Source organism: Triturus cristatus, chromosome 10 (genome assembly GCF_964204655.1).
Source record: "Triturus cristatus chromosome 10, aTriCri1.1, whole genome shotgun sequence".
In the NCBI taxonomy this organism is placed as follows: Eukaryota; Metazoa; Chordata; class Amphibia; order Caudata; family Salamandridae; genus Triturus; species Triturus cristatus.
The window spans coordinates 809534256-809551224 of NC_140593.1; the positions used below are offsets into that span (position 1 = coordinate 809534256).

The following is a 16969-nucleotide window of genomic DNA, read 5'->3' on the forward strand; positions in this document are numbered from 1 at the left end:
GATGGACGGAGTGTTGAACATTTCAAGCACTCACCCCCAGTCAACTGATCTGGGTTTAATCCATCATCATTCTTTAGCTCACTCCGCCACCCCAGTTCAGACATGGCCATATGCAAATCAGACTTACCCTGTGCCTCATGGGAACAGTCCAGCCCAAACTGCCAAGCCATGTCTTCCCTGGACCGGAAACAAGCATCCTGTGACCGGTTTCTGGCTAATCAGCCGTCATCAGCCAGGCTAGCTTGAATCCAGTGGCAAAGTGAGCAAAGGACCCACGTCATGGCATACCCTGCCAACTTAGGGCCCAGGATGCTTCTTACCGGTCCAGGGAAGACATGGCTTGGCAGTTCGGGCTGGACTGTTCCCATGAGGTACAGGGTCAGACTGATTTGCATATGGTCATATCTGAACTGGGGTGGTGGAGTGAGCTAAAGAATGATGATGGATTAAACCCAGATCAGTTGACTGGGAGTGAGTGCTTGCAATGTTCCACACTTCTCGCGCTGTATGGTTCGGGTGCAGTGGTGTCTGTAGGTGTTGGGCCGTGCTACAGGAGATACTCGCTGTTGAGGGGAGGCTGCAGGCGGTGACTGGAAGTCCAGTCTCGGCAAAACCAAGGTGGGGTTTGACTCTTGTGTGTCTTAGGACCTTGTTGGCCCACTTCTACTCTGGCTGGTGGGCACGGGTGCAGTGGTTCTTTCCGGTGACAGGTTGTTGCTGTCCTGGAGTCCTCACTGTTCTTATTGGGTGCCTGCAGGGTGTAGGGAATTAGCTCCACTACTCCACGGGCGCCAAGTCAGTTGCTACTTCTCAGTTCTTGCTCTTTGCAGCTCTTCAGTGCACAGTTCTCCGGACACCGTTTCTGACCGATGTTTTACGTTGTCGGATTTGGACAGCCTTTCCGAATCGATCTGTCTGACACAAAAAGGCTATAGGAAACTGACTTTGGGGGCCCCTAGCAGGCCCTCCTCCATCCTGAGGCCTCCGGTAGGGGCCTGTGGGGGTACCCTTGGGACCCCTCTTTCAAACCAAGCACAGTGTGGCAGGCACCATGGGGTGCCTACTATAAGGAGCAGGGTTTTCCGCAACCACCCCTTTTTTCAATGGGAGCCTGTTTTCTCGGTTGGAACACAGGCTCCAATTGAAGTCAATCTGAGACTTTACGAATGGTGTTCGGAAGCATCGTAATCGGTTGGTCGGACTTGCCGAATGCAAGTCGGTTGGAACCGATTCCGACAAGAAGTCGGTCGGCTTGCTTTCTGACCGACATCATAATTAGGCCCTTAGTGCGAGAACAAGTGCATTGTTTGGAGCATGACCTGCATTGTTTCTTGGGCTTAGCGGTGTAGAGTATTGCCTCCCACTCTCTCATGATCTTTGAGTGCATCAGGGGGCGTTTGTCTCAGGATTTCAATTTGTGGTTAGCCCCTAGATACCATAGGCATAAGTCATGTCTGTGCTCTTCTGGGCAATCATTTCCCTAGTGCACTGTTTGAATAAACATCTGACAGAAAGTTTGGGAGCAGAGCTTGGATCTGCGTTGAAGGAAGCTGAAAAAAATAAAACTGATGTAAACACCCACAGGTATCACCCAGACATGGCTCTGTGCAGTCACTTCCAGATGGTTTCTGAGTCTGCCACAAGACCTGATGACACCACCTATGATTACATGGAAGTGTCTGTTCGAACAATTTACAGATCCAGTGTGGTACCAGGGGAACAAAAAAGGTGAGGAATTCGCGGTTAGAAGTACCCAACAGAACGTATATATTTTTTGTTTAGAGCTTCCAGTGTTAGCAGCTCGGCCACGACAGTTTTAACAGTTTTCAGAGCTGGCACTGGTAGAGGATGGTATACATAGAAACAATATCACTACGTTATCTCAAAAGTAGCTGTCAAGTGGATCCTTGTGCAATTTACAGAATATTTGAACTCTTCATATGTTTTTCATGTTTTTGTTTTATAGTCTGATGGTGAAGATGGCGACATTTTCATCTTCCAGCGTGATACAACCCACCTCATCCCTGATATGTCAGAGGAACTAATGGATGTCTTATCCGATGACCCTGAAATGCAGGTAACGTTTCTTATTTACTCTTTTAGATAAGAGTTCAACTCTTAACATTTGTCTGCTTAGACATGCCTTACTACGAAATGAGAAAAAGTCTAGTTATATGCTAGATTCTAATGATGTGTCTGATCATTGATGTTGCACCCCTGTGTTGGTACTTGCTTTCTCTCTCTCCCGTATTTGAGGAGCGAAGTTGGTGCCTATTTGGTTACAGTTCGCTACGTGTTTTACCAGCCTTCCTATGTGAAGGATATTGAATTTCATGCTTTCCCTGATGCTGGACAACTTTAAATCTTTTAGAAAAGAACTTAGTATTGTGGCTTTTTAAATTTATTGCTGAATTTTTAGGCCTACATAGCAGCATATCAAATATTTGTAGCATTACTTAATGCAATTTTCCCTACTGTTGTGCCCACTATTTTTTACATGTATTCTTATTAAAAGCATCTAGATTATTTTGTGTCCTACTGTGGTGTTTTTTCACTTTTCTTTGGAGAATTATCCAAAGCCAGTTTCTATCTCAAGATAAAATCCTTTTACGTTTTATTTAATTGATATGTCTCATATTGTATGGCTTTATTGATTTGTTTTTCATAAACAACTTTTGTGAATAATATAAATAACCAAGACTGGAATATTATAGTACAGACAAGCACAATGTAGAGGTAAATAACTTGAATAACATAAGAAAATAGCATATACTAGTTTAGAATAAAAATGTATAGAATAAGAGAAAGCACATTGTATGGAATAACAGAATATAATATGGAATATTATAGAACACCATATAAAAAGAATAAAGTCTAACATAACACCATAATGTACCATAGAATGACATACGAAGATATTATCACATAGAAAACAAGAATGCTGAATATAATAACACTGAATAAAGTAACATAAAAGAAAACATGCATTTGGGAAAGCTAATAGAAGTCTAATTTGTGTCTACCATACAAAAAGCAAAAAAACATCTAAAATATTCTAAGCTCAATTTGAATTGTCAACAGGCCGGCGCTCTGCCATTTGACCAGTTAGAGCACGTAACACTGAATTCTATGCATTTTCACACTCATTTTATAAATTTTTTCTCAATGCATTAAGCAGAGGGCAGAACACTTGATCAAACCAACACTTCAACAGACAATAACAACCCGGTGACTAGCTTTTTTAATGGGAATAATGTGACATGGTCCTGAGGTAAATTAACAATGGCTGAGATTAATTCACGCATTCCATCCATTACTTTTTCTGTTGATTTCAGAACAAGGCTCTGTTTACTTGAACATTCTGGCTAAATGTGCAATGTACGATTAAAAAACAAGATGGCAGATTATTTAAAAATGGGTAATAATGCTAAGGTCCAAGTGATGCTTCAAAAAAGCATTCAAACAGATCGGTATTTGTTATTATAAACCTCATCCTCCTTATCATACAACAAAGTAGCAGATATTTACATAACTTGTTATGCTATTTATGTGCGTATATGTATGTATATGTATGTATGTATAGATATATATATATTCACTGACGAAAACTCTATGAATAAGAGTGGGTGTGTGAGTGATTGTATGGGTGTGTGAGTGATTGTATGGGTGTGTGAGTGGGTGTATGAGTGGTTGCGCGGGTGTGTGTGAGTGGATGTGTGTCGTGATGCCTCGGGGTCTTCTCCTCGGGATGGCGCTGATGCTCTATAGGGGTCCACCTCCCATCTGCCCCCAGTCCGGAATAGGTATAATACTCTCGGACTAAGGAGACAGGTGAGCGAGGGAAGGAAGGGAAGGGACGGCAGGGAGAGAGACCTGTAAAGAGACAAGCATACCATGAGATAACTATCGCTCTCACCTCCTCCCCGCTTGGACCATGCTCTATGCTTTCACCCGCCTTACCTGCCACCACCTCCCGCTATCAGTGTCCTCCTTTGACGTGCCGCCAGTTCCACTCGCCAGTTTATTCAGCACTAGTGGGTGGCCCTGAGTGTGCTGTGGGATTGTTTTGGGGAACACGTAGATTTAACAGGAGCGTGTATAATGGGACAAGGTGCAGCTCAATTCAGCTTGAGCTTCATGCCCTGTCGCCTCTGTCTCTTGGGGTAACGAAAACCGATTATTCTCTCTCTTGTCTGGTAGCGCAACTTCCCCGCTGTACTCACGGTGAAGTAGCGCTTCTGGAGCGGCTGGGTCGCCTTGTGTTACCAAAAAGGGGAACTCCTCCGGCGGGGGCACTCCTTCTCAGAGCCCGGAACTCCTGGGGTTGGAGGAGCTACGCCACCGACGTTCCGATCCTGGAACTCTGCTGGTTGCCGGTGGAGGGCTCACGCGCTACCACTCGATGCCCGGAAAGATGGGGCAGAGGAGCGCAAACGATACTGTTGGAGCTCGGAGCCGTGCGGGTGTATAAGACCGGTGCTTGCGCTTCTACTCTATGCTCTGAGGTTAGTGAGCAGAGGAGCGCGCACTCGGCGGTATGTGGCCTGGAAATCCTAGGGCATGGTCGTTGGTGCCCGCGCTACTACTCGATGCTCGGGCAGTGTTTCGAGCAGAGGAGCGCGCACTCGGAGGTCGGAAGGGCCCGGAAATCCTTGGGCAAAAAACTAGAAATCGTAGGACGAAGAAGTAGCCGATGTGGACTGCAGGTAACGCGATCAGGAAAACATCCGGGAATCTTCGGCACCGCCCCCCTAGGCTTCTTGGCCTGTATTCGGTCTTCGGCGTGGTACGTCCATCACGTGAGGCGTGCTTCCCTCGGGCTTCATGGGAATTGTAGTTGCAAGCGGAGCTCGCCCTGTTGGTCGAGAGACCGTGTCCTCGGTGATCAGCGCATTCCCGGGCTGCGATCATGACAATGTGGTAGTGGTTCTGTGGATGATTTAATGAGTGCTGTCACTGACCATGTCATGAGTAAGTAGTGCATTGCAGGGGGCATAAGTTATAGTTGGCTCAGGTAACTATAACTGCTGAATTACTATGGATTATACGTGTGAAATCTGAGCCTAACTATATCGTCCCTGTAACTTTTCATTTTTTTCGGTGAATTTCTAAGGTTTTTTAAAGTCTATTTCCTAACTATAACGTCCCTGTAACCTTTGATTTTTTTTCAGTAAATTTCTATCTCTTTTCAATGTTATTTCTTAACTATAACGTCCCTTTAACCTTTGTTGTTTGTGTGAATTTCTACAGTTTTGGAATGTTATATCTTAACTATAACGTCCCTGTAACCTTTAGATTTTTTTAGTGTTTCAAAGGTTTAAAAAAAAAATGTTACTAACTGTAATGGTGGTCTTTGAGAGTGGGTGTGTGAGTGGCTATATAGGTTGGTGAGTGGGTGTGTGAGTGCACCTATGGGTCTGTGAGTGGGTGTGTGAGTGCCTGCTTGGGCATGTGAGTGGGCGTATGAGTGCCTGTGTGGGTCTGTGAGTGCATTTGTGAGTGGCTTTGTGATTCTGTGAGTGAGTGTGAGAGTGCCTCTGTGGGTCTATGAGTGTGGAGTGTGTGTGTGAGTGAGTCTGTGAGTGGGAGTGTCTGTGATCAAGTGTATGAGTATGTGAGTGAGTCTCTGAGTGGGCCCGTGAGTGTCTGATGGGGTCTCTGAGTGGATATGTGAGTATCTAATTGGACCTGTGAGTAGGTGTGTATGTGTCTGTGAATGGGTGTGTGAGTGATTTTGTGGGTGTGTATGCAGGTGTGTGAGTTTCTTTGTGGCTCTGTGAGTGGGTGTGTTAGTGCCTGCATAGCTCTGTGAGTGGGTGTGTGAGGACCTGTAAGTGGGTGTATAAGTGGATGCATGGGTCTGTGAGTAGATGTGCAAGTACCTGCATGGGTATATGAGGGTCTATGAGGGCCTGAATTGGTCTGTGAGTGAGTGGATGAGTGGGTCTTTGAGTGGGTGTATGACTGCCTGTGGGTGACTCTGAGTGGGTGTGAAAGTGCCTCTGTGGGTCTGTAGGTGGCTGTGTAGGTTGATGGAGGGGTCTGCGAGTGGGTGTGTGAGTACTTGCATAGGCCTGTGAGTGCCTGTGTTGGTGTGTGAGTAGGTCTGTCAGTGCCTGGATGTATTTCTGAGTGGGTGTGTGAGTGCCTGCATGTCTCTGTCAGTGGGTCTGTGAGTGCCCATGTGGTTCTGTTAGTTTGTTTGAGAGTTCCTGTGTGGGTCTGTGTGTGAGTGGTTATTTGGGTCTGTAAGTGGATGTTTGAGTGGGTCTCTGAGTGCCTATAGGGGTCTGTGTATGGGTGCGTGAGTACTTGCATGGGTCTGTGACTGGGTCTGTCAGTACCTATGTTGGTTTGTGAATGGGTCTGCCAGTGCCTGCATGGGTCTGTGACTGGCTGTGTGACTCTGTGAGTGGTTTGATGTGAAACTGCCTTTGTGGGTCTGTAAGTGGGAATGTGAGTGGCTGTGTTAGGTCTGTCAGTAGGTAGGTGAGTGCCTGAGTGGGTCTGTGAATGGGTGTTTGAGTGCCTGCATGGGTCTGTGAGTAGCTGCATGGGTCTGTGAGTGGATGTGTGACTGCCTATGTGGGACTCTGAGTGGGTGTGAAAGAGCCAGCATAGAACTGTGAGTTGGCATGTTAGTGCCTGTGTGTGTCTGTGAGTGGGTGTGTCTGTGCCTACATGGGTATTTGAGTGGATCCATGGGTCTGTGAGTGGATGAGTTAATGCTTGAATAAGTCTGTGAGTGGGTGTGTGAGTGCCTATATGGGTCTGTGAGTGGGTATGTGAGTGTGTCTGTGTATATAAGTATCTGTGTGGGTCTGTGAGTAGATGTGTGAGTTCCTGTGAGTGGGTGTGTGAGTACCAGTGTGAGTCTTTAAGTGCATGGCAGTGGGTCTGAGTGTGTGAGTTTCCGTGTGGGCCTGTGAGTGGGTGTCTAAATGTCTGTGAGTGGGTGTGTGAGTGTCTGTCTGGGTCTGTGAGTGGATGTGTGACTTCCTATGAGTTGGTGTGTGAGTGCCAGTGTGAATCTGTGAGTGGCTGTGTGAGTGCATCTGTGGGCCTGTGAGTGGATGTGAAAGCGAGTGGGTGGGTCAGTGAGTAGGTGTGTGAGTTCCTGTGTGGGTCTGTCACTGGGTATGTGAGTGTGTCTCTGAGTTGAATGTGTGAGTGGGTCTGTGAATGGATGTCTGTGTGTCTGTGAGTGTGTGTGTGAGTGCCTGTGTTGGTATGTGAGTGGGTGTGTTAGTGCCTACATGGGTATGTGTGTGGGTCTGTGAGTGAGTGTGGCAAGGCCTGCATAGGTCTATGAGCGGGTGTGTGAGTGTGTGTGTGGGTCTGTGAGTGTGTGTGTGGGTCTGTGAGTGGGTGTGTGAGTGTCTGTGTGGGTATGTGAGTGGGTGTGAGTGTCTGTGTGGGCCTGTGAGTGGGTGTGTAAATGTCTGTGAGTGGGTGTGAGTGTCCATCTGGGTCTGTGAGTGGATGTGTGAGTTCCTATGAGTCGGTGTGTGAGTGTCAGTGTGAATCTGTGAGTGGCTGTGTGAGTGCATCTGTGGGCCTGTGAGTGGGTTTGAAAGCGAGTGGGTGGGTCAGTGAGTAGGTGTGTGAGTTCCTGTGTGGGTCTGTCACTGGGTATGTGAGTGTGTCTCTGAGTTGAATGTGTGAGTGGGTCTTTAAGTGGATGTCTGTGTGTCTGTGAGTGTGTGTATGAGTACCTGTGTGGGTATGTGAGTGGGTGTGTTAGTACCTACATGGGTATGTGAGTGGGTCTGTGAGTGAGTGTGGCAAGGCCTGCATAGGTGTGTGAGTGTGTGTGTGGGTCTGTGAGTGGGTGTGTGAGTGTCTGTGGGTGTGTGTGTGGGTGTGTGAGTGTCTGTATCTGCCTGTGAGTTGGTGTGTGAGTGTCTGTGTGCATCTGAGAGTGGGTGTGTTTGAGTGGGTGTGTGAGTTCCTGAGTGGGTCTGTCGCTGGGTATGTGAGTGTCTGAGTAGGTGTGTGAGTGTCTGTGTCAGTCTACGAGTGGGTATGAGTGGGTGAGTGTCTGAGTAGGTGTGAGTGTCTGTGGGGGGAGTGGGAGTGTCTGTGAGGATCTGTGAATGGGTGTGTCAATGCTTGCATATGCCTGATAGTGGGTATGTGAGTGCCTATCTGAGTCTGTGAGTAGGTCTGAGAGGGCTTGCATGGCTCTGTGAGTGGGTGTGTGAATGTCTGTGTAGGTCTGTGAGTGTGTGCGCGATTGCCTGGGTGGGTCTGTAAATCTGTGTGAGAATACCTTTGTGGGTGTCTGAGTGGGTCTGAAAGTCTTTCAAAGTGCTCATGATTCAAGATTCTATCACGGATTTACACCGGGGCCTCACTGAGCCACGCAGGGGAAAAAACCAGCTGCAACTCAATTTTGCACGCAACATCGGTCCCTCTGACATTCATCTAACACACTCATAGGGTCAGGGTACTTCTACCCTGACCCCTTTAATCACTTTGCAGGAAAATTGTGAGGTCCCAGGACCATTCCTCGATACTTAAAATGGCAGCTGCAACCTCCTGGTCAGGCAGTCACGACTTTGCTGTTGGTGAGTGACTTCGCGGATCCACCACAGGGGATCCGTGGAGGGTCCGCGTTCCTAGATATCTAAATTTATTTTTTCTTTAATTACTCCGAAACTACTGAACGGATTTACACCAAATAACAACAAGCATTTGCAATGCAACGGTCTCGCCTTTGGGACCTTATAAGTATTTAGCTATGTACCAAATTATCCACGGGACCACCTGCACTCACTTTTTAGTTAAAGCCCATTGCTATCAAACACGCCGTCTTGTGAAACTCCGGCCATCAGGCCAACCTATCGCCCACTTTTGCTACTATTGTCCACCTCCCACAAAACATTAGGCCAACCGTCTGTCCTGCTGAATTCACTTCCCTACCACCAACACCTGTGAGTGCCTGTGTTGGTGTGTGAGTAGGTCTGTCAGTGCCTGGATGGTTTTCTGAGTGGGTGTGTGAGTGCCTGCATGGCTCTGTCAGTGGGTCTGTGAGTGCCCGTGTGGTTCTGTTTGTTTGAGAGTTCCAGTGTGGGTCTGTGTGTGAGTGGTTATTTGGGGTCTGTGTATGGGTGCGTGAGTACTTGCATGGGTCTGTGACTGGGTCTGTCAGTACCTATGTTGGTTTGTGAATGGGTCTACCAGTGCCTGCATGGGTCTGTGACTGGCTGTGTGACTCTGTGAGTGGTTTGATGTGAAACTGCCTTTGTGGGTCTGTAAGTGGGTATGTGAGTGGCTGTGATAGGTCTGTCAGTAGGTAGGTGAGTGCCTGAGTGGGTCTGTGAATGGGTGTTTGAGTGCCTGCATGGGTCTGTGAGTAGCTGCATGGGTCTGTGAGTGGATGTGTGACTGCCTATGTGGGACTCTGAGTGGGTGTGAAAGAGCCACCATAGAACTGTGAGTGGGCATGTTAGTGCCTGTGTGTGTCTGTGAGTGGGTGTGTCTGTGCCTACATGGGTATTTGAGTGGATCCATGGGTCTGTGAGTGGATGAGTTAATGCTTGAATAAGTCTGTGAGTGGGTGTGTGAGTGCATATATGGGTCTGTGAGTGGGTATGTGAGTGTGTCTGTGTATATAAGTATCTGTGTGGGTCTGTGAGTAGATGTGTGTGAGTACCAGTGTGAGTCTTTGAGTGCATGGCAGTGGGTCTGAGTGTGTGAGTGTCTGTGTGGGCCTGTGAGTGGGTGTGTTAGTGCCTACATGGGTATGTGTGTGGGTCTGTGAGTGAGTGTACCCTGACCCCTTTAATCACTTTGCAGGAAAATTGTGAGGCCCCAGGACCATTCCTCGATACTTAAAATGGCAGCTGCGACCTCCTGGTCAGGCAGTCACGACTTTGCTGGTGGTGAGTGACTTCGCGGATCCACCACAGGGGATCCGTGGAGGGTCCGCGTTCCTAGATATCTTATTTTATTATTTTCTTTAATTACTCCGAAACTACTGAACGGATTTACACCAAATCACAACAAGCATTTGCAATGCAACGGTCTCGCCTTTGGGACCTTATAAGTATTTAGCTATGTACCAAATTATCCACGGGACCACCTGCACTCACATTTTAGTTAAAGCCCATTGCTATCAAACACCACGTCTTGTGAAACTCCGGCCGTCAGGCCAACCTATCGCCCACTTTTGCTACTATTGTCCACCTCCCACAAAACATTAGGCCAACCGTCTGTCCTGCTGAATTCACTTCCCTACCACCAACACAACTTACTACTCCCACACTGCAGTAATCGTTAAAAAAAATATTTAAAGGGATTTTCTGCAGAGCACATCATGAACTCAGATATCTGAAACTGTTCGCATGTGTCATAATTAAGAAAAAGAAGGATTGGATTGGATTACATAATTTGTAAATAAGGAAGCCATGTTCTTTTCAGTTTTTTGTCGTTTCACATTGTACAGTTTGACCACTATATAGGAATCTATTTCTGTCTTCCATCTTACATCAAAAGTCAATGTTTTGTTTTTAACTCTTGGGGCACAGGTTAGAGCCACATTAAAGCTCATCATGTTTTGGGCTCGAGAGCCCAAGAATACCCCGAGCTGAGCCACAGCCGGCTGGAGCTTTCAGTGGCTTGCCCACAATTAGAGAGAACTGAAGAGGTAATGCGTTTCACACAGTGCATACAAATTAAGAAAATATGTTTTTTTAAAATACACGACAGATGAGAGGACAAGGTAGAACAAAATACGGGAAAAGGCGAAATAGCTTGAGTGGTACATCCAAGACAGAGTGGAACCTTGCAAACGAACACACAACTTACAACCCGTGCACACATGAGCAACCACACATAAACAATTGAGTGTACACATACAAACACGAACACACGCCAGTTACTACCTGAGCGCACATATAAACAACTATGAATAATCACAGTAAACAACTGGGCGCACTCTCACACACATGCATACAGGCACGTGCATACATGTACACACTCCCCACTGCAGGCCCCACACACACTTTTCATATACAGAAACTGTTGGAAACCGGGCAACCGGGTTAGCAGTCACCAGGTTCCCAGCACAATGGTAGCTTGGCTCGAGCGGTTGGGGTCAGGCACCGTGTGAAGCGTACGTCACACCCTCACAATAACCATGCGTTCATCCGTTCCAAAAACGACACTACACCGTAAAAATAATGCAAGTCAAGTTGAAAATATATATGTCTTTATCTTATTTTCTCTTAGTTGCAGGTTTCATAACAGAAATACAATACACTAGGATTTTCCTTCAAACGAGCAGGTCAAATAAATAATACTACATTGGAATTTCAATAAATAGGTTCAGGTCCTCATTAAGCAAAGAATAAATAGATGTGCAATAAATACAGATGGCAAATAAATACAGTCAGACAATAAATATAGTGCAGGAATAAATTAGTGGATGACAATAAATAAAGCACCTCCAATAAATAAGGTAAAACAATCAATGACAGTTACAGTTCAAATCATTTTCATGAGGTCACTTGGTCTTACTTTGCCCATACACAACTTAAGGACACTTGGATGGCAGGGGGGTGTCCCACCTAGATTGGTCAAGGCTGGGGCCTAAGCTGAGGCAGAACAAGAGTAATCTAAAGATCTGGCCCTCCAAACTGCACAACCCTTTATGGAGGTCACTGTACCAGTCTCAGTTCACCCCTGGCACTCCCAGGCTGGTTCTAGCACCCCTTTAGCCCCTAGAATGGTCTTTTAGGGCTCCACGGGGCCTCAGACACCCCCTCTACCACTTACTGTCCTTTTCAAGATGATCGGCTCCGCTCGGCACCGTGTCGACGCCGTGAGGCGGCTCCGGATCGATGTCGTTGGGCGGCCTCGACTCGATGTCGCTGGGCAGTCTCGACTCGATGTCGCTGGGCGGTCTCGACTCGATGTCGCTGGGCGGCCTCGGCTCGATGTCGCTGGGCGGTCTCGACTCGATGTCGCCTTGCGACGTCGCAGGGACTCGGACTCCCCACTTCCTGGTGTCTCCGGAGTGCGATCTCCACTCCCGACCTCCGGCGCGCTTCACCTCAGTTTCCGGCGACTCCGGTGGGCGGACTTCACTCCCCCGTCGATGTCTCACCTCGACCTCAGGTGACTCCCGACTCGACCTCCGGCGCCTCTCCACGACCTCCGTCGGCGCCCTCACTCGACCTCGGGTGACTCTTTACTCGACCTCCGGTGCCCCTCCACGACCTCCGTCGGCGCCCTCACACGACCTCTGGCGGCTCCGGGTACGACGTCTGCTTTCTGTCAGCGCCGCTTCTCTACCTCAGGCCTCAGGTCTCCAGGCTTCTCGACGTCAGGACTCCAGGAGGACACTGCTGAACAGGTCAGGAACTTGCTGTTCTTCTTCTTTAAGGCCTGTTCCAAATATTAAGTCCTTTAAGATGGTTCTTCTGGTCTTGATCCCACACAGGGCTTTAGGCTGGGCTTGGTCAGTAGAGACTAGCATCAAGGGTGGGTTTCTGGACCCCACTCCAAGCACTGGTTTCCACCTCTGCTGCCTTACTCCGACCTCCTTCTAAATCTGTCCTCTCTCTTCTCCAGTCAGTTGCCAACTGCCACTCTGAGATGGCCTCCCAACATTCTAAACTGCCTCCCACTGTCACAGGGTTCTAGAATGTTCCAGGAGGTTCTGGTGATGTCACAGGTGACAATGGGTGGCCACCATTTTGTGTCTCAGGCCCTCAGACAGAAGTTCCAGGGGTAGGGAAAATGGCTCCCTGACCCTGCATCAACACTAAAAAGTCTGGTGGTTCCCAAAAAGGAAAAATTATAACAGGGTTTGAGGCAAAAGTGGGACAAAATAAATAATGATGAGGAGGGACCACCCAAAGGGCTGACGGGTCTAACACGCGTCCCCCCCAGCTGAAAGTGGGGAGAGCTACCAACCCCTTGGGAGTTCTCATCACTAAGGCGGAAATACCTTGAGAGACCGTCTGCATTGGCGTGGTCCACTCCAGGCCGATGTTCCACCTGAAAGTCCATTCCCTGTAGGGAGATAGACCACCTTAGCAACTTGGGATTCTCCCCCTTCATCTGCATCAGCCACCGAAGGGGTCTGTGGTCGGTCTGAACTAGGAAGTGCGAGCCAAACAGATACGGCCGCAACTTCTTCAGAGCCCATACCACTGCAAAGGCTTCACGCTCTATTGCACTCCACTTCTGTTCCCTGGGAAGTAGTTTCTGGGATAGGAAGACCACGGGTTGATCCAGACCCTCTTCATTGAGTTGCGATAACACTGCCCCAATGCCATGTTCCGATGCATCTGTCTGGACAATGAACTCCTTGGAAAAGTCTGGGGCCCTTAAGACCGGGGCCTCGCACATGGCTTGCTTCAGTTTCACGAAGGCCTGCTGACAAGCCTCCGTCCAGACTACCCGTGGAGGTTGTTTCTTGGACGTAAGCTCCGTGAGGGGGGCCACAATGGTACCATACCCCTTCACGAAGCGGCGGTAATATCCGGTGAGGCCCAGAAAAGCTCGGACCTCAGTCTGAGTCTTGGGGGGTTCCCAGGCCATGATAGCCTCGATTTTCGCCTGGAGGGGTTGCACCGCTCCCCTACCCACCAAGTGTCCAAGGTACACTACCGACCCCTGCCCGATCTGGCATTTACTGGCCTTGATCGTTAAACCAGCTTGCTTCAGGGCCTGGAGAACAGTTTGCAGGTGCCGCAAGTGATCCTCCCAGCTGTTACTGAAGACGGCAATGTCGTCCAGATAAGCAGCAGAGAAACTCTCCATTCCAGTGAGGATCTGGTTCACCAGACGCTGAAACGTGGCAGGGGCGTTCTTGAGCCCAAAGGGCATCACGCAGAACTGGTAGTGGCCCTTGGGCGTGGAGAAGGCTGACCTTTCCTTAGCTCCATCAGTCAGAGAGATCTGCCAGTACCCGGAAGTAAGGTCAAAGGTACTCAGATATTGGGCAGCTCCCAGCCGGTCAATCAATTCATCCGCCCTTGGAATCGGATGAGCATCAGTCTTGGTTACTGAGTTCAGTCCCCGGTAGTCCACACAGAACCTCAGTTCCGGTTGGGCACCCGGTGGTACAGCTTTTGGTACTAATACCACCGGACTGGACCAGGGGCTGCTGGAAGGTTCAATCACTCCTAGCTCCAGCATCTTAGTGACTTCACTGTGAATGCTGGCCTTCACCTTGTCTGTCATCCAGTAGATGTTTGACTTCACAGGTGGGCTGTCTCCTGTGTCCACGTCATGGACGCACAGGTGATTCCTACCCGGAACAAGGGAGAACAACGAAGAGTACTGCGCCAGGACCTGGCGGCAGTCCTCCTGCTGTTCAGGAGTTAGGGATGGGGAGAGAATCACTCGCTCCACCAACCCATCCTTCTCTTGAGACGCAAATAAGTCGGGGAGAGGCTCGCTTTCCACGTCCTCTGCTCCGTCTGTCACCATTAACAATATGACTTCGGGCCTCTCATGGTGGGGTTTGAGGCGGTTGGCATGCAGCACCCGTAGGGGCTGACGAGGGGTCTTCAGGTCCACCAAGTAGGTAGCCTTACCCTTCTTCTCCAACACCTCAAAGGGTCCTGACCAGCGATCCTGGAGGGCGCTAAGCTCTCCTGGTTCGATCACCCACACCTTCTGGCCAGGCTCCAACTCCACCGGGTGAGCATTGTGGTCATACCACGCCTTCATCACTGCTTGGCTGGCTTCCAAGTTGTCAGAAGCTTGCTTCCACAACTTAGCCATTTGGCTCTGGAAGGCCAGCATGTAGCTCACCACGTCCTGGGGAAGCTTTCTGGGAGTTCTTTCCCATCCGTCTCTCACCAGGCCGAGAGGTCCACGCACAGGGTGCCCATACAAAAGCTCGAAGGGGCTGAAGCCCACTCCCTTCTGTGGCACTTCCCTGTAAGAAAACAATAGACAGGGTAGGAGGACGTCCCATTTCCTCCGCAGGCTTTCAGGCAGACTTCTGATCATGCCTTTCAAGGTTTTATTGAACCTCTCCACCAGACCATTAGTCTGGGGTGGTAAGGAGTGGTGAACCGGTAGGTCACTCCACATTCCTTCCACATGGCCCGCATGTATGCTGACATGAAGTTGGTCCCCCTGTCGGACACAACTTCCTTGGGAAAACCCACTCGGGTAAAGATTCCCATCAGGGCCCTAGCCACAACAGGTGCCGTAATGGTCCTCAGAGGTATGGCCTCTGGGTACCGTGTGGCATGATCCACCAGAACCAGGATAAACCTGTGACCAGCTGTAGTAGGCGGATCTAACGGACCCACAATGTCGATGCCCACCCTTTCAAAGGGGGTGCTAACGACAGGAAGTGGTTCCAGGGGAGGTTTCAGCTTCACCCCTGTTTTCCCACTGGCTTGACAAGACACACACGTCCGGCAGTAGGTGTCGGACGACACTTTCATTTGAGGCCAATAAAAGTGTGGGACAAGCCAGGCAAAGGTCTTGTCTTGCCCCAGGTGTCCTGCCAAGGGGATCCCATGAGCCAATTCCAGAAGGAAGGCTCGGTAACGTTGAGGGACAACCAAGGCCCGTGACGATCCGTGCATGGGTGCCTTGGGTTCACTGTATAGGAGGCCATCCTCCCAGTAAATATTGTAGTTCCCCTCAACGTTCCCTGCTGCCTGGGCTTCGGCCTGTCGCCTCAGTCCCTCAAGGGTAGGACACTCCCTCTGGCCCTTGCAGAATTCCTCCCTGGTCGGCCCTCCCTCCACGTGCCACTCGGCCGGGATGGGTAGGTTCTCCAGTTCGGTAACATCCCCCCCCGCGGACTCCTGGTCCACCACCTCCGGTGGCCTATCCGTCACACGGGGCGCGGGTGCCGAGGCAGGCTCCTCCTGCCTTCGGTTCTTCCCTTGATTGGCAGCCGGCGGTGCCTTTGTTCCAGGCTCCCGCCTAAACGAACTCCCCCTCCGGGTAGTCGTAGACCTTGGGCTGACACAGGCCCAGTCAGGTGTACCCAGCATCTCAGCATGAGTCCGGTATTCCACCTCCTTCCAAGCATTATGCTCCATGTCATTCCCCAGCAGACAATCGACTGGCACGGCAGGGCTTACGGCAACTCGAAGCGACCCTGCAACCCCTCCCCATTCAAATGGAACCTCGGCCACCGGATAGTGGCCCATTCTGCCGTCAGCCATCACGGCAGGGTGGAGTGCATCGGGAATCACCTGCTCTGGAGACACCAGTTGGCTACGTACCATAGTCATACTGGCTCCTGTGTCTCTCAGAGCCTCCCCTCTTTGGCCGTTGATGGTGACCCACTGCCCAAACTTTGCGGTATTTGCGGGCACCTGGATCTTAGGAACCATCTCCTGTTCTCCCAGGGACACTAAAGTGACACCCGCCCACTCCCTTCCCTTATCTAAAGGCATCTCCTCCCCGAGCACTACACTAGCTACTCCGGGGGCCTTTCCTCCAATGGGAGGGGGTGGTCTTTTCGGGCACTTCACATCTCCCTTATAGTGTCCGACACCACCGCACTCGAAGCAATGGACAACCCTTGGCTGCTGACTCTGGCCAGGATTAGGGTTTCTGGGTGGGTTAGCCCTAGGAGTGAATCCCGTTCCCTCCCCTTGGAAACTATTTTGGGGGCCTTTAGAGAACTCCGTTTTCTTTTCCCCTCCCTCTTTCTTCTGGGGGGCGCCCTGTCCGGTCTTTTGAGAGTCCCCTCCAGTCCCCCTTGTGGACCCCCGGGTACTAGCCCAAATGTCCGCCTCCTCAGCAAGCTTCCGGGGATTGGTCAGCTTGCTATCCACCAGGTGTTGACGCAGTTCAGGGAAACATTTTTCGAGCAGGTGTTCCTTCAACATCAAATCAAACAACCCCTCGTAGTCCCTCACCTTGCTGGCTTGTATCCAACCCTCTAATGCCTTCTTTGCATAGTCCAGGAAATCCACCCAATTCTGTGTGCCCAGTTTGTGGCTACCCCGGAACTTCTGTCTGTACTTCT

General features: G+C 49.7%; 1 protein-coding gene across 1 annotated transcript in view; it reads left to right on the top strand.

Annotated features, from left to right (window-relative positions):
- DNAAF8 (dynein axonemal assembly factor 8) overlaps positions 1–16969 on the top strand; it is an 816395-nt gene that overhangs the window by 20064 nt on the left and 779362 nt on the right. Inside the window, exon 3 of the mRNA XM_085628378.1 lies at positions 1967–2077. Within this exon, the coding sequence (XP_085484504.1) occupies positions 1967–2077 (111 nt within the window). The remainder of the gene's footprint in view (positions 1–1966; positions 2078–16969) is intronic.